The sequence below is a fragment of the Phyllopteryx taeniolatus genome, chromosome 1 (genome assembly GCF_024500385.1).
Source record: "Phyllopteryx taeniolatus isolate TA_2022b chromosome 1, UOR_Ptae_1.2, whole genome shotgun sequence".
Taxonomy (NCBI): domain Eukaryota; kingdom Metazoa; phylum Chordata; class Actinopteri; order Syngnathiformes; family Syngnathidae; genus Phyllopteryx; species Phyllopteryx taeniolatus.
The window spans coordinates 47,706,460-47,728,233 of NC_084502.1; the positions used below are offsets into that span (position 1 = coordinate 47,706,460).

The window sequence follows — 21,774 nt, forward strand, 5'->3', positions numbered from 1 at the left end:
TACAACAAAGTAATTGTATAGTAAGGCCTGTTTATCACGGGGGCTCGGTTCCAGACCACCCCTGCAATAGGGGAAATCGGTGAAGTAGTGACCACATATTAAATAAATAAATAAATAAATAATTATACAGGCGGCACGGTGTGCAACTGGTTAGAGTGTCAGCCTCACAGTTCTGAGGACCGGGGTTCAATCCCCGGCCCCGTCTGTGTGGAGTTTGCATGTTCTCCCCGTGCCTGCGTGGGTTTTCTCTGGGCACTCCGGTTTCCTCCCACATCTCAAAAACGTGCATGCTAGGTTAATTGACAACTCTACATTGCCCGTAGGTGTGAATGTGAGTGCGAATGGTTGTTTCTTTGTATGAGACCTGCGATTGGCTGGCAACCAGTTCAGGGTGTACCCCGCCTCCTGCCCGATGATAGCTGGGATAGGCTCCAGCACGCCCACGACCCTAGTGAGGAGAAGCGTCTCAGAAAATTGATTAATTATACACTAGACACTATGCATCTCCCCGGACTATTAACATTCCCCACCCTCCTATTAACCACTACCATACTCTTATAAATACTTTCTATACTCTTAAACACCTTTTAAACTCTTAAACATACAGTAATGCACAGTAGTACTATATACACTATGTTGATTTTAGTCCTTGTAATATGTTTTAATGTTGTTGTTTTTTTTACAGTTTTAATATTTTATGATAGGAAGCGTTTATTTTTCTGTAAAAAAAATACAGCATACACTCAACAATTCCATGAGATGGGTAGTTATGCGCAATATGAATATGAAAAAAATTAAAATCCGTAATGCACTGAATCAGCAGTAGGTGAACCGCGATATAACGAGAAAACACTGTATGTGCTTATTGTGTCCCATGCGGGCCCCCTTAGAGAACTACTGCATACACATTGAGCATCACTTCTGAGGTGGCTCCCTTGCCACACCCTTGACGGCCAATATTGACAATGAAGTCTTGGTGCGCATGAGCACAAGCGTGCGGATGGGGGTTGTACATCACTTACGGGTTACGCGCAGTAGCTGAAAGCTGCGGTGTATTGTGTGATATATTTGTTATAGAGTGGCAATCTACGTGTCCATGGTAGATATGCGAAGGCCCAATTGTCTTCTGAGTGTTCGGAATAGATCCGCTCCCTTGCCGGTGAAGTTGCCGTCAAGCGCGCAACAGAAAAAAAGAACACCGGAAATAGAGCACTTAAAATTTCAGAGTAGAAGACTTGTAAAAAAACACCCAAAAACCAAGACACGTCACTCGGAGATTAAATATTTAACCGCGATTGATAATGTGTATTAATCCTAATACAAAGAACCGATAACTGATCTGAATCAATAGAAAACGTGCCCTCCAAAAGAGTAACATTTACGTTGAAATCTTATTGGCGGAAGTCACTAACCCTGCTTCAGGGCAGCGGCTAGGGAGCTAACAGGGAGTCCGCTGCTGCCACCTCAACATGGAGTAGCAAGAGCCCAGCGTTCACTGCCGAGAAGCGGACCCCACAGAGACGAATACGCTACATCCATTGATTCTATTTATCCTGAGATCCTCGCAAATGAGACGTCCGTGGACATTTGAGTAGGTGTAAAGTGAAAGACGGCTTTTATTTGAAAGATGGCGAACGACTCTCCAGCTAAAAGTCTAGTAGACATTGACTTGGCTTCACTGCGGGTGAGTGCTTCCGACCTAAGACCGTGTCTTTTTGTTTTCTTCGCCTGTATTTAACGCAGCTCGACAAAACACAATGTGTACCGTGTGACTAACGTGAGAGGCCTTAAATTGAGTAATACACGTTTCTCCTTGTCTCGGGCGAAGCTGTGAAACAGCGCTGAGCCGACGCGAGGTGTTGCCGCTGTCTGCTTTTCCTTTGTTCCACATGTATTTGGCACATGAGGCTTAAGCAGGGCGCAACAGCTGGCTCATCGCGCACAATGCTCCTCAGAACAGTGGATATATCCTTGTCATTATCACCCGCTCTGTCTTTTCTCTTCTAGGACCCAGCTGGGATATTTGAATTGGTGGAGGTGGTTGGAAATGGCACCTACGGACAAGTATACAAGGTTGGTTGGAGGCGCAGTGCGTGCTCTGTCCTGCAGGAGACAGATGATCACAACAAGCTTTTTTTTTTTTTTTTTTTTTTTTTTTTAATGTTTTTAAATTGTTTATTTTTTTTCTTCCCATTTTTCTACCACTGATCTCCTTCATGAGAACAAAACAACTCTCGTTTGCAAATGGAAATCTTGCAGATGTTCCTGTCAGACTACGTCGCCGATGTGTGCGTGCGGATACATGACATCACTTTGGTCTAGGCCCAATTGTCTGACCCTGATTTGGAGCTGTTGTTGATTGTTCATGTAACCGAATGTGAGTGAATCAGACAGTCTGATGCATCAGCTGTCTTACATCACCCACCTTACTGAAAAGTAGATGAGAAGGTGCAAATGGGGAAACGACTAATTGTATTGCCTGCCATGCAGTCCCTTCTAAATCAGAACCAATTTTCATTTTCAGTTCAACTCCTGATGTCAGGTTTCTCTTTTAGAAATGAATTTTGCTTGTTGTTGTGAGAAGGGAGACATGCATTCTATGTTTGGTCCAGGGATGGTTGTCGCATCAACATTGACAGTGCACATACATGTGCAATTTGTCTTAAATTACACTGCAGGTCCAAGTACCCAATTCCAAATTAATCCTGATGTCTGATGTTTTGGACTATATACGTGAACAAGTGACACATCCCATATGGCTGCATTTACATGGATGGAATAGCAACAACACAAAAGTAAATTGGGCTGTCACTCTCTAATCTTTTTAGAATCCATCAATGTCCTATTAATTATTGGTTGAATAATCATTATCAATATTTTTTTCCGACTAACATACATTTTATTCTCATTTATGAGGGAAGGACTTCAACCCTTAAACTACATACATATGTTGATACTGAGTGTATGGTATAAATTTTGTTGTACAGAATTTGAGATGGCAAAATGCTAAATGGTTCGCAATCGCGATTAGCTTTAGCACGCTAGCGATTACATTTTAGGTAAAAAAAAACAAAAAAAACTTTGACTGCTGTTCAGCTCACTCATAAATCATGTTATATGTACATTACACATCTAACAGTATCTTAAAAATCATCTACAGACGCTCCTCTGTAATCTTTGGTGAAGTTTATCAGTGGCCCAACATTGCGTTCGTCTGCAATAAATGTCTGTGTGAAATATTGGTTCCAGCGGCGCAAACATTGGTTCAGGAGGTTTTTTTTTTTTTTTTTTTTGGTCCTGGCGGAGCTTCAAGGCAGAAATTTTCCATCAACCTATTTTTTAGGTTGACTTAGCCGAGTAATTCGTAAAAATAAAGCATTATCTATAGTTGAGTTGGTCTGGGGTGGCTCCCCCCATTGATTTAGATTACGCCATTGGTCGCTATCAATAATTATTTTGCTAATTTAATAGGGGTGTCCCGAACTGATCTTTGAGGTCGGAAATCGGTCCGATGTCAGCAAATAAACAAGGATCGAATCATACTGGATCTAAACCAGTGGTTCTAAATCAGTGGTTCTAAACCAGTGGTTCTTAACCTGGGTTCGATCGAACCCCAGGGGTTCTGTGAGGCAGTCGCAGGGGTTCGACGGAGGACTTGACACACACCGCGTGTACGCGCGTGCTTTATCCGTAAGAGCCTTTTTACACTGCATTTTGAATGCCTTGTTCATGCCGTTCAAAACGCAAGGGAGCGTCAAAATTGGTGTTTACCATTGCGGTGCTGTACCTCGAGTTGAAATGCTTTCTTCTTTTTTGTTCCGTGCACACAAGGGGGTTCCATCCCTCCAACAAGGTTAAGAACCACTGATCTAAACTCTCAGCTTTTGCCACTCTTATACAAGCAGTGCATTCCATGCTGCGCTCCAAGCACTTCTATCCAGCAGTGCCCGGATGGCATGCAGAGCCCACATGATCACAAAAACAGGTAGCCAAGGTGCCATCATAGTAGCAAGGAGTAAGAGTGAATGTTGCTTGGTTAAAGTTGTTTATTGATACTCCATTCAAAGTTGCAACAGCAATCTGTGTTTTGATAATGTCACACTAGCATTGACAGGGTATATCTGATCTCTCTGTTTACATGCTTTTTTTTTCTCCCCTAATTGCACTGCCATGACGATCCCATTTGTGCCACAAAAATAGAATTATCTCTTCCACCATGCTGTAAATCTAGCCTTAGGTACACTTGAACAATCGAATGACATCCAGAACAAACACTGTATCACAAGTGTGGCATTAGAAAGAATAGAAACGCTCAGATTTATGTTGATATTGTCAGAAAAGTAATAATTAAATATTGATTCATTATTGTGGTTGCATTATACAGTGGTGAATAACTGACCTTTTTCTTTTTTCTTAAACCGGTCCTGTTCAGCTGCATGGCCTTGCATAATGGTGGCTCTGTATGTCTTTGTGCTGGAACAGTTTTGCTGTGCAACAGGGGAGTTTGAAATACTCGCTCTGCTTATTTTTTTTAATTTTTTATTATTCTTATGTTTATTGAAAATGTAGCTGGACAGAAAAGGGTTTTAGGGGACAGACAGAGGGATAGAGTGGACAAGGGGACTCGGGGTGAGAACCACAGCAGAACAGTCGTGAGATAGTCTAGATATTTGAACACAAGTAAAATTACAACAGTTATTTGTAGATTGTGCGTAGGGGGGGGGTTTGGGGACACCTGGTGAGGACATGCAATAACTAACCAAGAGAACAAGAGAGGACAGAAAAGGGCAGGACAGGATGTGGGAAAATGAGCAAGGTAGTGCTATTGACGAGTGGTGCGGAGGGATTCTTTTTTTTAGTCTTTAAACACCGATAAGAACCTGTGAATTGATATGTTAGTATAACCTGTGTTGTTGTTAGTGATCCCAGCACAAGTAATTAAAGCCTATAGTGTGTCTATCGAAGTTATTAGTGAATGAACACCATGCCACATGCATGTTAGTCAACTGGTGTACAGAGTTGCTGAGCCGGCAAATCCAGGATGAGTGAGCCTGTGAAACTGAGCTGTTTCTAATAAATTGCTCTTTATGTTGTAGTAGTAGTCGTGCAAAGGCACTGGATGAGTCCGACTGCACTGCACAGCTCATAGCTCTATGCGGCTTGCTGATCATTGTATTGATAGCTGAGTGGTCAGGTGACAAGTGATGGAATGTGCTGTTGGGTGGGGGTCTGTAAGAGAAGCCCCCCCCCAGCGGGAAACGAGGCGGGGATTTTTGCTTTTTTTAAAGTATTGTGCATTGATAGCATACGCTTTGGCGTTGATAAATCAGTAACCCTCATGAAAATTGGTTGAGAAATGTGCAAGTTACGACTTTGTGTCCATGCATTGCCTTCTACGGGAACGTCGACCTATCCAGCATGGCCGCCAGGTAGGCACGTCAGTTAGCCGGGTGGCTACAGCGCGCTGGCGTATCTAGTGTTCATATCTATGTAACGCACAATAAAAAAAACACCATTGACAAACTAACAAAAATTAGCATAGAACTTCTGTCACTTATTTCTCTCAAAATAATGCATGTTGATACACAAATGCTGTATAAACAATACACACATGCAATATAACAATACTCTCAGGCATATATTCTTCAAATTCTGTGAAAAATGAGTTATATTAACAGTATTGAAGCGTGACTTTCTTCATTTACATTCTTTCAAGTCTCATTGTGTGCACCACAGTGCCCCTCAGAGGTCAAGACGCACACGGCAGGAACAGTGCGCACACGAACGGGGACAGTACAAACAACTCGAGCCTCACTACTTTATTCCCATCTGACACGACATTGTCGATAAATTTATTGGCTACTCCAGGGAGATGCATAAAGAAGTTCACGTGTAGTGCCGGACTAGTGGACAAAGTAAATGCTGTTCCCACCATATACTGACAGTAAATACTGAAGTGCACTTGAATTATTTTGCATTTTATACGTATAATATGGATTTATATATAAATATGTATTTTATATCTATTCATATTTTTTCATGGGTTTTATTGAGGTTATTTGTGAGGATTTTCTAAGGTAATTTAATACGTTTTATTCAATTTTAGTAAATGCTTATGTTTATGGTTAAACTCTATGAAGCCTATTGGTTAATAATAAATGGGTAAGTTTTTTCATATCTACTGTTGCTGACTATTGTTGTCGCAACATTCCTGAAAAACAGCTGTTGGTTGCTTGATGGGGGAAGAAGTGTTGGGTGCAGATTTTGATTAACCATACTAAACAAAATAATGATTCAGTTCTGCATTCCACTAATCTGAGTGAAAGTTCCACTATCAGAATCAGAATCATCTTTATTTGCCAAGTATGTCCAAAACACACAAGGAATTTGTCTCCGGTAGTTGGAGCCGCTCTAGTACAACAGTCAGTCAATTTACAGAACACTTTGGAGACATAAAGACATTGACAAAAAACAACAACAAACAACAATTGTGCAAAAAGATGCAGAGTCCTCAGTTCGAATGGCTAATATCGCAATAGTCCGGTGCAATGACCATTGTGCAAAGGGCACTGAGACTTCAAGGAGTGTATGCGGTTTAAAGTGACGAGTACTGCGATGATCTGGGACAATGGTTGTGCAAATGTTACAGATAGTCCTCAATCAGTGTGCAAATGGAGCAGATGCTACTCTGGCATGAGTGGCCACTATATGCAAATAGTGCAGCACGGCGAGACAACTACAGTGAGTGCACGAGTAATACATAATACAGAAATGTGACAACGAACTCAAGTCAAAAAATTGCCAGCTTGTTGTAATGGAATTGTAAGTTAGCTGTTCAAGAAGTTGATTGCAAGAGAGAAGAAGCTGTTGGAATGTCTACTAGTTCTAGTTTGCATTGATACTATACTATACTATACTATAATACTGTGAATGAATCTGTGTGCATAGCCAGTATCGGTTTAAAGCCACTTCAACTACACACATAAAATTTATTGCGAACTACATTGTTGTGCATATTTGTAACCAGTAAAAATGAGACTTTACACCGATCTTATCGTCCTGACTGGTATTGGCCGATAATTAGCATTTTATGCTGATCGGCTTTGTCATAATTCGCCGAGGCGATCAATGAAGTCATTGATCGGCTCGGCAAATTATGACAAAGCCGCAAAAGACACTTACACCACGTCGCCATCGTGTACGGTATATTTGAATCCAAAAGCTAGTTTAGTTTTGGTCTTGTTGCGTGTCTTTTGACGTAGTACTGTAAATAGCATCTGACCGCCAATGAAGTTATTAAAAAAATAAAAATAAAAATGTCAGCAGTGTGGGACAGACAGCACGTCCGAGACAGACAACAAGAAATGCGTGGATCAGACTACAAGACAAATTTGGTCTTTCACAATTGCACTATCTCAGACTACTTCAATATAATCTTGTATTCCAATACCACCGTATCCTGTTTTTTACGATCACTGGTCTTTATCTTGTCAACTAAAATGCGACTGGATGCACTCGTTACCATGGCCTCAACAACAACACTTGATCACGTCGTGTGTATTATAAGAACTAAATGGGGAAAAATCGTGTGTTGGTGGTCACCGGTGCTCGGGAGAGGACTTTAATTCAAGGATTGCTTGAAGTATGTTCACGTTCTTTTAATACGATACAGCTCGCAAGCAGGCAACAAAACGTTATGTAGCCTAGCAAGCTAGTGCTAGCACTAACGGTTGTCCCGGCGTTCTGTCGAATCATGCTCTAAAGTTCCGGTGTGTGTGAAGTAATGTAATTACAATAAAATAATTTAATTACATTAAGTTAGCACCCATTATTTCTGTAATGTTGGGTTGACCTGACTGATTAGAATACCTGACTAGAGCAGTGATTTCCAACCTTTATGGAACCAAGGCACATATTTTAAAATTGAAAAATCTCACGGCACACCAACAAACAAAAAGTGGATACATTAATTATTGTATGTACTTCCTGCCATCTAATAGAAGAGCATTTATTTGTTATTTCTGTCACTATGCCTCACTGGCATGAATAGATGAACAAAGATATATTTATTGGAAATATAATTTTTTGAGCAATTAAGTAAATGAACAAGTCATTGAAACACATTGCTCCATCTTGTGATCGGATCGGTGATTGGATATCGGTTTTTTAAACTCTGTGATCGTCCCCAAAAATCCTGATCGTGTAAAGCCTCGTAAAAATGTTACGTAATATATGTTGGGGAAACATGTTGTTTCAACTAGGCCAGAGTGGATGAACTGGGTCAGCACTGAGAGATCAGTTTGTTGTAAAGAAACGGTGAGTCAGTGTGCTGCTCTCCATGTTCTTCTCCCAAAACCTCCTCCGCTGCACAGAGACTCTTCCTTTCTTCCTCTTTATCAGCTGGTGTAAGACATAGCTGGCTTGGTTCGCTATCTCAGTTTCCTCGCTCTCGATGGAGGAATGAGGCATGATAACATTAAGGCTGTGGATGCTCCTCCTTTGGTCAGATTTTTTTCATTCTGTTTCCATGACATGATTGGATGTTTCTTTCCAGCCCAGCAGTCCCATTTTTCTAGACTACTTTAAGAGGTGTGTAGCTTCACCCTTTCTCTTGGGATGAGGCATTTTCTTTTCTGGGAGTGTGCTTGGCATGACAAGCAGTGCCGTATAGTGCCTGGATGTACTGGTATTCAAACAGCAATTGTCAGTGAAAGTGTTCGCCTAAAACCTTACTGCCTTGGATTGCTTGTTCCATGGGATGGAGCAGAACTCCTGAGTTGCCTCCCTGTCTAATGAATAAATACTGTCAAGGTCATTGTTTAAGGTCCTGGGAGCCTGAGTGCTGACAGACTGTGCAGGGCTGAGGTCACAGTGTGGGGGTGTTAAATGTGTCACCCACCCTGCTCCTGTATTATGTCCATCTTTCTCTACTGGGAAAAAGTCTAAAAGACGGCATTTGTTTTTGCATTCCCTCATTACATTCATCCGAATGCAAAAAGTTTACATGCAAAACACCGGACACACTCTCTCCCTCCCTCTCTCTCTCTCTCTCTCTCTCTCTCTCTCGAGCTGACACATCTCCTTTGTAGCCATCACCCCCATGATGACCCTCAGCCTAATGGGTGTCAGTGTTCTTCCTTGTGTGTATTTCTCCATATAGTTCATTGTGTTGCAGTTCAGACACAACGGCATTAATAGTGAGTATGCACTTACACACGTGGACATGGTCACGTGGGTTACACGTCCAATCGGGTGCATTTATACTCTTAAAGAGGAAGTGGAGCTGTAGCAGCCTGACTAAACGGCGTGGCTGCTTATAGCCGCCCCAAAACTAAATTTTAAGCACAACGGCTCATTAGTTTAAACCGAGACATGACCACCACAATATCGAGTCACTTTTGATATTCCAATATCATGAATATTGTTACATCCCTGATAGATCAATTGCTGTGAAAAAGTATTGGCCGCCCTCTCAAATTCATATATTTTTGCATAGTTTTCCAACTTGACGGTCTAAGATCCTCAAACAAATATAATATCAGACAATATAACCCAAGTAAAATGCTGTTTTTAAATTATTTCATTTATTGAGGTAAAAAAAACTATTCAAAATCACCTGGCTCTGTGTGGAAAAAGAAATTAGCCCCTTATTAAATTGTGAAATAACTGTGGCTAATCACAATTTTGGGTTAATTTTCACTGATTACACCCAAGCCTGATTACCTTCAGACCTGTTCAATCAATAAATCACTTAGTCTGCGACAAAAATATTTTAAAAAGCTGTAACAAAATGACACTATCTAAAGAAATTCCAGAACAGTCAAGAAATAAAGTAATTGACATCTATAAGTCTGGAAAGGGTTCCAAAGGCCATTTCTAAACCTGAAGGATTCCAGCGAACCATAGGGAGAGCGCTTGTCCTCACATGGTGGAAAAAAATGGAACAGTGGTGAAACTTCCCAGGAGTGGCTGGCCTACAAAAATTAACCCAAAAGAACAGCAATGATTCATCCAGGAGGCCACAAAGGAACTCAGGACAACTTCTAAAGTACTGCAGGCCTCCCTTGCCCCAGTTAAGGTCAGTAGTGTTCATGACACATCAAAAATGGCATCCATGTCAGAGTTCCAAGGCGAAAACCACTGCTGACCAAAAAGAACATAAAGGCTCATCTTACTTTTGCAAAGAAACAGCTGAATGATTCCCAAGACTTTTTGGAGAACATTATATGGACTGACGAGATGAAAGTTGAGCTTTTTGGAAGCTGTGGGTCTTGTTAAATCTGGTGTAAATGTACAACAGCATTTCAGAAAAAGGACATCATACCAACAGTCAAACATGGTGGTGTTAGTTTGATGGCTCCACCAGGACTTGTACAACTTGCTGTGATTGATAGAACCATGAAATCTGCTCTTTAACAGAAAATCCTGAAGGAGAATGTTCAGCCATCAGTTTGTGACGTCAAGCTGAAGTGCACTTGGGTTCTGCAGCAGGACAACAATCCAAAACACACCAGCAAGTCAACTTCTGAACGGCTTAAAAAAGAAAAAAGGTTTTGGCATGGCTGAGTCAAAATCCAGACTTGAATCTCATTGAAATGCAGTGGCATGACCTTAAAAAGGCTGTTCATGCTCAAAAACCCTCAGTTTTTGCTGAATTAAAAAAAATCTGCAAGTAAGAGGTGTTCTGAAATATTTCCCCAGAGATGTGAAAGACTCTTTGCCAGTTATAGAAAACGCTTGATTTCACTTGTTGCTGCTGAGGATGGACCAACCTGTTATTAGGTCTAGGGGGCCTTTACTTTTTCACACAGGGCCAGGTAACGTTGAATTGTGGGTTTTTTTCCTTATTAAATGAAATCACCATTTAAAAACAGCATTTTAAGTTCACTTGAGTCAACTAGTCTCTTTGTTTGGCATGCAGGGAAACCTTCTCTCTCATGCATCAACATGACACAATGTGTCTTTCCGCAATATGGCTGCTGATATGGTTGTATTTTTTCATTAGTATTTTTTTATGATTTTTTTTATTTTTTTTATGAATATTTTGGAAAAACCCGCGAAGCACTGAAGCTGCAAAACGTGAAGCACAAAGTGGCGAGGGAACACTGTACCGTATTTTCACGACCATAAGGCACACCGTATTAAAAGGCGCTGTCTCAGTTACAGGGTCTATTTCTGTATTTAACACATACATAAGGCGCACCGTATTATTGGGCGGAGGCATGGTAAAACATACGGTAGCATAAAACATACGGTAGCATGCAGGCACGCTAAAACAATGTTTTTAAAAAGGTAGCGGGAGCAAAACTGAGTTCGGTTGTACTTTATTGAAGTATTTAACAATGAACTCACGTAATTTTATTGATCAATCCTCATCCATCAAAGTCCTCATGTTCTGTATCCGAAATGAACAGCTGGGCAAGTTCTCCATCAAACACGCCAGGTTCCCTCTCGTCATTGTTGGAGTCAGTCTCGTTGCCGTGCGGCTCCTCAGAAATGATGCCGGCTTTTACGAAAGCTTGAACAACAGTGCAAGCGGACACGTTAGCCCAAGCATCCACAATCCATTCACATATGGTGGCGTAACTCGCCCGTCGCTGCCTCCTAGTCTTAGTAAAGCTGTATTCGCCATCTGTCATCCATCGCTCCCACACCGCTCGCAACTTCACTTTGAACGCCTTTTTACACCGATGTCCAGCGGTTGGAGTTCATTAATCCATTGCTCGAGTTGGTCTTCCAACTCAGGCCACCTCGCCTTGTTTCCGCGGAAACTCGGCTTCGTCTTCTTGACTTGGCGAAGCTCGTTTTCCTGCTTCCTCCACTTGCGAACCATTCGCTGCTCGATTCCCATGTTCCTCCGCGTAACTGATAACTTGCAGTTTAAACTGCTTCGTAAACGTGTTTCTTCGTAAGTGCCGTTTTCGGGGGTCCTTAGCCAAACCGATGTTTTTCACAATGCACATACTATATACCTACTGGGGGCGTGCCTTTAGTGTCCTCCTTCACGCCCTGCAAAATTACTCTTACATATAAAACCTTTTTAAGGATTGTAGAAATAACACAAAGAAAAGGAACAGACTATTGTGAAAATGATATGAGTGGCACTTGCCATGGGGAAATGCAACAGTAAAATTCACATTCATTTACAGTAAAAAAAAAAAAAAAAAAATCTCTGCGGGGGCCCGGGGGATCCCCACAGACCCCCCTACAATGTTTTTTTTTTTTTTTTTTGTCACCTTTTTCATGCCTTTGGTGTTTGGATGTCTGATTCCAAAGGCTTCACATACACTTTCCTGCAACTGTTCACACGCATGCAAGCATTAAATCTACAGTATGCAACACATTTTTTCCCCCTATGTAAATGTAACATTTTATTTATTCAGTAGTAGCATCTGTCTATTGCCCTGTCTCCTTTCCACCACCTCCCTCCTTGCATCCTCACTTTACTTTGGAGTGCTTGAGCGGGGACCGTGGTAAATCCTAGATAACGATGGTAGGGGACTGGGTAATTCTCAGTTCTGCTTGTCATGTGCTGCTGCTTACTTTTGCCAGGTTCTTTCTTCACCTGGGATGCGTGACAGTGCGTCACATAAGCTGACTGCAAGATTGTGTTCTGTGACCTTGGTTTCTGTTCCAAAGCTTTTGGCAGACTGTGGAGCTCTGCTCGTCACAAGGAAGGTCACATGCACATTACTGACCTTTAAAAAAACAAACAAACAAAAAAACACAAGATGTGCGCATTCCCTCTCTGCCTACATGAAACAATATGGACCTTAGGGTCGCCTTGCACCCATGTGCCAAGTTAAAAGGCCAGTTGACTGATGCCTCAAAGTGTGCACCCAAGTATCAAACACCTTTAGGATGACATGGTTGTGGAAGCAAGCCACTTTTGGAAAGTTCTCGCTGAAACACAGGGTGGAAAAGAAAAAGCAGCAAATTTTGATTGGTGTTTTGGTGCATCAGTTCCTGTCGCTCATGCTGGGTTTGGGAGCCAAGATGGCAACCTCATAGTGTTTTCAGCAGCCAGCAACCTCCTGGGATCAAAGTGGAGTGGATTAAAGATGGAAGTGTCCATCTCATCCTCTCTCCTGTCACCAAACATGTGTGGTTTTTAAAAAGATAGGTGTGCGTTGACTGCGTCATATGTGTGACTGTGTTTTATAGTTGTAGTATTTGGAAATTATAGTGAGATTTAATTAAACGACTTATGGCATTTCTTATTACAGGGACGACATGTCAAGACTGGACAGCTGGCTGCCATCAAGGTCATGGATGTCACAGAGGTAAAGCCGGACATTTTTCTTTCTGCATTGATTCAGGGTTTAGAGCTTCCACCTTTTTTTAAGTTAGTTTGCGTCACTAAACCCAATATCACCAAGCCTAACAGTGATGGCTCTTGGCATGATGTGAGAAACATAAGGCATGTATTGGAATGGGAAGTGTCTGCAGCTATCATTGTTCGTGCACTGTCTCCTCCAATTGTGGTTACCTTGTGTAGAATTCCCTGTTCGTCTGCCACAGAGATAAATTGCTCCGCCCAGTTTTCAGCATAGTGTCTGGTAGAGCTGCACGATATTAGGAAAAACATGACATTGCGATTTTAAAAAAAATGTCTCTGAGGTGCTGCGGGTCGTGGCCCTGGTTGCGGTCCCAGCGAAACTGCGAAGCACACGTAACATTGGCGACAAGAGCTGATCCACTAGTATATCTTGTATTAATTAGGAAACGCGCCTACATTTATCAATTAGTTTATGGATGCTAATGTTCAATGTATTAAGCGACGGGGCGATGTTAGGGATTATGTCACATAATGAATGAACTAACTTCAACTTCAGAAATGGCCAATAAAAACAGAAAAATACTGTACTTAATATTTTCCTGGAGGATACATTTGGGATTAGCCTTTGAAGTTGGTAATAGTGAAAAATGGCGTGAAACAGACAAAGATTGTAGTCAATTCTTTTGAAGAATGAGAGTGGCCTCAGTATTGCATCTCTGCTTTTTGCTGATGATGTGGTTCTGTTGGCTTCATCAAGCCGTGTGCTCAAACTCTCACTGGAGCACTTCGCAGCCGAGTGTGAAGCGGCTGGGATGAGAATCAGCACCTCCAAATCTGAGACCATGGTCTTCAGTCGGAAAAGGGTGGCATGCCCTCTCCAGGTCGGGGATGAGATCCTGCCCCAAGTGGAGGAGTTCAAGTATCTTGGGGTCTTGTTCACGAGTGAGAGAAGAATGGAACGGGAGATCGACAGGCGGATCGGTGCAGCGTCTGCAGTGATGCGGACTTTGTATCGGTCCGTTGTGGTAAAGAAGGAGCTAAGCTGAAAGGCGAAGCTATCAATTTACCGGTCGATCTTCGTTCCTAACCTCACCTATGGTCATGAGCTGTGGGTCGTGACCGAAAGAACAAGATCGCGGATACAAGCGGCCGAAATGAGTTTCCTCCGCAGGGTGTCCGGGCTCTCCTTTAGAGATCGGGTGAGAAGCTCGGTCATCCGGGAGGATCTCAAGAGTAGAGCCGCTGCTCCTCCGCATTGAGAGGAGCCAGATGAGGTGGCTGGGGCATCTGATTCGGATGCCTCCCGGACGCCTCCCTGGTGAGGGAAGTCTGGGCGTCCCTGCTAAAGCTACTGCCCCCGCGACCCGACCCGGATAAGCGGTAGAAAATGGATGGATGGATGGAGTGCTTAAAGAGGAGGATGCTATTCATGTGGCACAGCTTGAAGCAGGCAGCAGGTGCAGGTGGAGATGGGCCTGGGTCAAGTTGTAGGCCAGAACAAAAAAGAAAAGAAATGAGGCAAATTTAAATTTATACATCAACATGTACTTGAGTGGTGTAAATAAATGTTTTTCTGCGTGAAGAAAATTTGTTGATTTTGCCCTATTGTACTCTTCGGTCTTCCAGATTGCTTAATTTATGTTAAAAAAAAAAATAATTCTCTGTGGGTGTTTTTTGGGTCGCCTTTTTCATGCTGTTGCTGTTTGCATGTCTGCAATTGGCATGTCCAAGCAGGGCCCTCTGCTTGTCACTTTTAATGTTAAAGTTGATTCACTGTATATTACAGAACACCAACATTGCAGCAGACCCTGCGATGTGACTATTGCGCACGTTTACATCACAATGAAGACGCTTGGGGAAAAAATATATATTTTGTGCAGCCCAAGTGTGTGGTGATAGTCTTCTGCACAGGCAGGGCAAAAGATTGTAAATGCCATGTCCCGTCTGTGACATTAGCAATTTGTGCAGTGATTCCGACGTAATTTGTATTACTTACGGAGGTCCAGTGATACCCAGTCAGAGCCACATATTGAGCTATCTGCAATGCATAAAATTTTGCCCAGAATTCCCTCCCCCCAGCCACTTTGTCCAGCTCTTCCGGTGGGCTTCTAAGGTGTTCCCAGGCCAGCCGGCAGACATAGTCATCCTAACCAGATGCCCCAGCCACCTCATCTGGCTCCTCTCAATTCGGAGGAGCAGCGGCCCGACTCTGAGCCCCTCCCGGATGACTGCGCTTCTCACCCTATTTCTAAGAAAGATTCGGGACTCCCTGTGGAGGAAACTCATTTTGTCCGCTTGTATCCGCGATCTTGTTCTTTCGGTCACGAGCTGTGGGTCGTAGGTGAGTGTAGGAATGTAAATAGAGAGCTTTGCCTTTTGGCTCAGCTCTTTCTTCACCACGACACACCGATAGAGAGTCTGCATCACTGCAGACGCAGCACTGATCCGCCTGTCGATCTCCCACTCCATGAATAAGACCCCAAAATACTCCTCCTCCTAGGGCAGGATCTCTTCCCTGACCTGGAGAGTGCACTCCACACTTTTCCAACTGAGGACCACGGCCTCAGATTTAGGAGCTGATTTTCATCCCAGCTGCTTCAGACTCACCAGCGAACCACTCCAGGGAGAGTTGAAGGTCACGACTTGATGAACCCACCAGAACCACATCTGCAAAAAGCAGAGATGCAATGCTGAGGCCACCAAACCGGATCCCTTCAAGACCTCGGCTGTGCCTAGAAATTCTGTCCATAAAGGTAAAGAACAGAATCTGTGACAAAGAGCAGCCTTGGCAAAGTCCAACTCGGAAACGTAATCGACTTACTGCCAGCAATGCGGACCATGCTCTGACACCGGTCGTACAGGGACCGGAACAGCCCTGTATAGCTCCTGTACCCCATATTCATGGCGCACCCTCCACAGTACTCCCCAAGGGACATGGTAGAACGCCCTCACCAAGTCCACAAAACACATGTAGACTGGTTGGGCGAACTCCTCCCATGCACCCTTGAGGACGCTTCAGAGGGTGTTGAGCTGTTCCACGGCCTGGACAAAAACCACACTGCTCCTCTTGAATCTGAGAATCAACTTCCAGACGAACCCTCTTCTCCAGAAACCCTGAATAGACCTGACCGGGGAGGCTGAGGAGTGTGATCCCCCTGTAGTGGAAACACACCCTCCGGTCCCCCTTCTTAAAAAATGGGACCACTGCCCCGGTTTGCCAATCCAGAGGCACTGTTCCTGATGTCCACACAGTGTTGCAGAGGCATGTCAGAGGAACTCCGGGCGGATCTCATCCGCCCTGCCACCGAGGAGCTTTTCAGCCACCTCGGTGACCTTAAACCTGGAAATAGGAGAGCCTACCTCAGAGCCGCCAGACTCTGCTTCGTCTTGGAAAGGCATGTCGGTAGAATTGAGGTCTTCGAAGTATTTGACCCCCCGACTCACAGTGTTCCGAGTTGAAGTCACCAGTGCCCCATCCCCACTACACACAGTGTTAATGGTGCACTGCTTCCCCCCTCCTGAGACGCTGGATGATGAATTTCCTCGATGCTGTCCGGAAGTCATTTTCCATGGCCTCACCGAACTCCTCCCATGCTCGGGTTTTTTCCTCAGTGACCACCAAAGCTGCGTTTCGCTTGGCCTGACGATACCCATTAGCTGCCTCTGGAGTCACACGTGCCAAAAAGGTCTGATAGCAGTCTTTCTTCAGCTTGATGGCATTCCTTACCGCTGGTGTCCACCAATGGGTTTGGGGATTGCCGCAACGACAGGCACGACCACCTTTCAGCCACACCTTTGGTCGACCACCTCGACAATGTAGGTGTGCAGCATGGTCCACTCAGACTCCATGTCCCCCGCCTCTCCCGGGATGTGGGTGAAGTTTTGTCAGTCTGTCATTAGGACACACAAACCCCTCCACAACGATAAGGTGATGGCTCCAGGAGGGGGCCTAAAACATTTAACAACAAATATATCACAATTTTTTATACTTAGATTAAGATATAAAATAAGACATTGACTTGAAAGCTTGAGTTACCTGCAATTATTATTGTTTTAATAATAATTAATTTTGTCATTAATGAGCAACAGAGTATTTTATCATCCTCATTTGGTTAAGGTACCCTGAACTAATACGGTAGGTGCAGTGGAAATGCAAACCACATGGGCCATAGGAACATTTTGCTACCAGAAACTCAAAGTTCCTGGGCTGCTTGGTGGAAAAGCCCCTATTGAGATCTCAAGACTATCAAGGCATGCTAGAGAGAAATGTGCTGCCCAGTGTCAGAAAGCTTGGACTCAGTCACGTGTAAGTAAAAGAGGGGTATGAACAAGTTTGTCCACGTGTATGTCTTCCACGTGTATGATAGAGGCGTGCTAAATACATACAGTTACTGTTATACCCGAAGTAATAACATTTCTGATGTATGTCTGTCAAAATAGTTATTTTCCAAATAAAAGGGCAAGTCAGACCTGCGTTACACGTTAAATACTGTATTTCTCTATCCATTACAGGGGATCCTCTGTTTACAACTGAGTTATTTTCCTCTGTGGGTGAAATACTGTAACCCAAATTTGAACACAAGTCGAAAGGCACGAAAGCCTATCACCAGTTTATGCTAGTGTAGTAGTGAACTCACAACTACAGTAATTGTGTATGAACGAGTTCAATAAAATTGCTATCACTAGTCTTTTTTTACACTGTCTGCCTTGTCACCCCTTTTGACCAGCTCTCTGTCTATGTGAAGTTTAAATCCCCCCCCAGAGATTCAATGACCACGTCCGTTTATGTTGAAAGCAATTGTCACTGACATTTTGACGTCTGCACGCATCTAATTACCTCAATGTACCAACTTTCATCGCCTGTTTGAACACACACACAGACTGTAGTGTTCCAACTCTCTCTCTTGCTACACACCTTGATAACATTTGTGTGCAGGATGAAGAGGAGGAAATTAAACTGGAGATTAATATGCTGAAGAAGTATTCCCACCACAGAAACATTGCCACCTACTATGGTGCATTTATCAAAAAGAGTCCGCCGGGACATGACGACCAGCTTTGGGTAAGTCTTCAAATCCATATAAAATGCTAAGATGTTGGAGAAGAATCATTTAGTTGACGGCTCAAACTGTCCCTTTTAATGTGTATTAGATATTTTTTGTCTTCTTATGGTTAATTTCTCTCTCTCTCTCTCTCTCTCTCTCTCTCTCTCTCTCTCTCTCTCTCTCTCTCTCTCTATATATATTTTTTTTTTTTTGTTTAGTTGGTGATGGAGTTCTGTGGAGCTGGTTCCATCACAGACCTAGTGAAGAACACCAAGGGGAACCAGCTGAAGGAGGACTGGATCGCCTACATCTCCAGAGAAATCCTCAGAGTAAGTGCTCGTCTTCTCCTCGCTTGTCTTTTTTTGGAACAGATTAATTTCTAAAAACTGGACCAGTGCTTATTAGAGTCCCTGTAAAGTGAAATAATAGATTTGTTTCTTAATACATTATGCATGTTTGAAGATAATTGCTGAAAACACAGAGGCTCCTGCTGGTAACTTACCATGATTTCCCGTCTCATGACATCATCATGATCATGACATGGACACTGGCTCCTACACGCTCAACCTTTCTTACTGTTGTTCTTTCTGTTTTGTCCATACTGTAAAGCGTCTTTGAGCCAGTTTTGTAATCATTCAGATATAGCAGGGTTGTTCACAGCATTCCTCCTTGTGGTGTGTTAATTTTTCAAGACATTTATTTTTGCTTGACAGGGTTTCTAAAGGTCACAAGTCTTCGCTAACAAACTCATGTGCTCCGTGTCTGTTTTTGGCAGGGTCTGGCTCACCTACACGCCCACCACGTCATCCACCGTGACATCAAGGGCCAGAATGTCCTGCTGACAGAGAATGCTGAAGTCAAATTAGGTGAGTGGGAAAACCCTGCTGTTTTTAAAAAAAACTGACCGGGCAGCTCTAACCAGGCAACGGTCAATCAAACGCTCCTCCATCCCCCTCAGTGGATTTTGGTGTAAGTGCCCAGCTCGATCGCACCGTGGGCAGGAGAAACACCTTCATCGGTACTCCCTATTGGATGGCCCCTGAAGTCATCGCCTGCGACGAGAACCCCGATGCAACATACGACTACAGAGTACGACCGTCTTCTGGTCTGTGCGTGTGTGCCTGCATGTGTTGTTGATGCTGTTGATTTCTTGCAGAGTGATCTGTGGTCTTGCGGTATAACAGCAATTGAGATGGCTGAAGGAGCACCACGTAAGGGCTTCTTTTTACTTCCCTCTTCGTGAACAGTTTTACAGTTGCCTCTGATTATTGTGTACTTGCAGCGCTTTGTGACATGCATCCTATGCGAGCACTCTTCCTGATTCCAAGGAACCCACCTCCAAGACTCAAATCCAAAAAATGGTGAGTTGAGTAGGAACTGTTCAGTAAAACTGATCTTTCTATCTTTATCTGTAGAGCTTTGACTTGCTTCCTTAAGCCAGCTGCACATTGAGGGACGTGGCTCAACTCCTCTGAACTATTTAGTCACGCAGTGTGCAGGGTTCTGCAACCAGTTTTAATGAGTTGCCAAACGTCTGTAACTAGTTGAGCTGATTAAAAATTCAAATCGCAAGTCAGTGGCATCACAACAGCACAGACATCTTGGCCAATATTAATATCTTGAATAATCGAGACGTATCATCTCAACATACCTCCTTGACACCAAGCCTAAACATATACGCAGATATTCCGCAATAGATGAATTTTTGAATTGCGAACAGCTATATACAGTAGAAGTTGGAATGTTGTGTAAAATGTAAATAAAAACAGAATACAATGATTTGCAAATCATTTTCAACCAATATTCAATTGAATACACTCCAAAGACATTTACTGTTCAAACTGATGAATGTTAGTTTATTTATTTATTTTTATTTCAAAAAAAATATTTTCTCATTTTGAATTTGATGCCTGCAAATTGTTCCCAAAAAAGCTAGGACAGGAGCAACAAAAGACTGGGAAATTTAAGGAATTCTCAAAAAACACCTGTTTGGAACATTCCAGAGGTGAACAGGTTAATTGGACACAGGTGAATGTCATGTTTGTGTATATAAGGTGTATCCCCAAAAGGCTCAGTTGTTCACAAGCAAGAATGGGGTGAGGTTCACCATGTTGTGAACAACTGTGTGGAAAAAGTAGTCCAAAAGTTAAAGAACATTTCTCAACATACAATTGCAAGGAATTTAGGGATTTCATCGTCTACAGTCCATAGTATCATCAAAAGGTTCAGAGAATCTGGAGAAATCTTTGCATGTAAGCGCCAACGTGGAAACATTGAATGCCTCTGACCAATTCCTTAGGCGGCACTGAATTAAAAAATGACATCATTGTGTAAAGGATAATGCAGCCCTTTAGGGGGCACAAGCCAGCAAAAACTGTAGGCCTGTCCCAAGCCCGGATAAATGCAGAGGGTTGCGTCAGGAAGGGAATCCGGCTTAAAACTTTGCCACACAAATGAGCGTTCATCCAAATAATTCCATACTGGATCGGTCGTGGGCTAGGGTAACATCAACAAACAAACAAATTCATCTACTGTGGGTCGAAGATGAAGGAGAGGTGGAAAGCGGGTTCTTCGTCAGAAAGAGAAGAGAAAAGCACGGAGCCTAGAACTGAATGTGAGGATGTTGAATGTTGGGACTATGACAGGAAAAGCTTGGAAGTTGGTTGACATGATGATTAGGAGAAAGGTTGATATATTGCGTGTCCAGGAGAGCAGGTGGAAAGGCAGTAAGGCTAGAAGTTTAGGGGCAGGGTTAAAATTATTTTTCCATGGTGTAGATGGGAACCGAAATGGAGGGTTATTTTAAAAGAAGAGTTGGCTAAGAATGTCTTGGAGGTGAAGAGAGTATCAGATCGAGTGATGATGCTGAAACTTGAAATTGAGGGTGTTATGTATGATGTGATTAGTGGCTATGCCCCACAGGTAGGATGTGACCTAGAGGTGAAAGAGAAATTCTGGAAGGAGCTAGACGAAGTAGTTCTGAGCATCCCAGACAGAGAGCAAGTCGTGATTGGTACAGATTGTAATGGACATGTTGAAGGAAATAGGGGTGATGAAGAAGTGATGGGTAAGTACGGCATCCAGGAAAGGAACTTGGAGGGAGAGATGGTGGTAGACTTTGCAAAAGGGATGGAAATGGCTGTAGTGAACACTTTCTTCCAGAAGAGGCAGGAACATAGGGTGGAAGCTGAGAAAGTAAGAGTGTTGCTTTTTGAGAAGAGGTGAGACAGGCTCTCGGTGGACAGGAGCCGCTTCCAGAAGACTGGACCACTACAGCCAAGGTGATCAGAGAGACAGGCAGGAGAGTACTTGGTGTATCTTCTGGTAGGAAAGGGGAGAAGGAGACTTGGTGGTGGAACCTTAAAGTACATGAAATCAATAAAGGAAAGAGGTTTGCTAAGAAGAAGTGGGACACTGAGAGGACAGAGGAGAGGAGAAATAAATACATGG

At 43.1% G+C, this 21,774-nt stretch overlaps 1 protein-coding gene across 11 annotated transcripts in view; it reads left to right on the forward strand.

Annotated features, from left to right (window-relative positions):
* The first annotated feature begins 1,404 nt into the window (after nucleotides 1-1,404).
* LOC133489872 (mitogen-activated protein kinase kinase kinase kinase 4-like) overlaps nucleotides 1,405-21,774 on the forward strand; it is a 52,241-nt gene continuing 31,871 nt past the window's right edge. For 3 of the 11 annotated variants that reach the window (XM_061799093.1, XM_061799102.1, XM_061799110.1), the window contains exons 1-9: nucleotides 1,408-1,684; nucleotides 2,008-2,073; nucleotides 13,227-13,283; nucleotides 18,216-18,341; nucleotides 18,543-18,653; nucleotides 19,100-19,190; nucleotides 19,283-19,413; nucleotides 19,481-19,535; nucleotides 19,607-19,685. In XM_061799093.1, the coding sequence (XP_061655077.1) occupies nucleotides 1,628-1,684; nucleotides 2,008-2,073; nucleotides 13,227-13,283; nucleotides 18,216-18,341; nucleotides 18,543-18,653; nucleotides 19,100-19,190; nucleotides 19,283-19,413; nucleotides 19,481-19,535; nucleotides 19,607-19,685 (773 nt within the window). In that variant the 5' untranslated portion in view covers nucleotides 1,408-1,627. Of the gene's footprint in view, nucleotides 1,685-2,007; nucleotides 2,074-13,226; nucleotides 13,284-18,215; nucleotides 18,342-18,542; nucleotides 18,654-19,099; nucleotides 19,191-19,282; nucleotides 19,414-19,480; nucleotides 19,536-19,606; nucleotides 19,686-21,774 lie in introns of all 11 variants that reach the window. The other 8 variants (XM_061799119.1, XM_061799128.1, XM_061799137.1 and 5 more) reach the window with 4 other exon arrangements.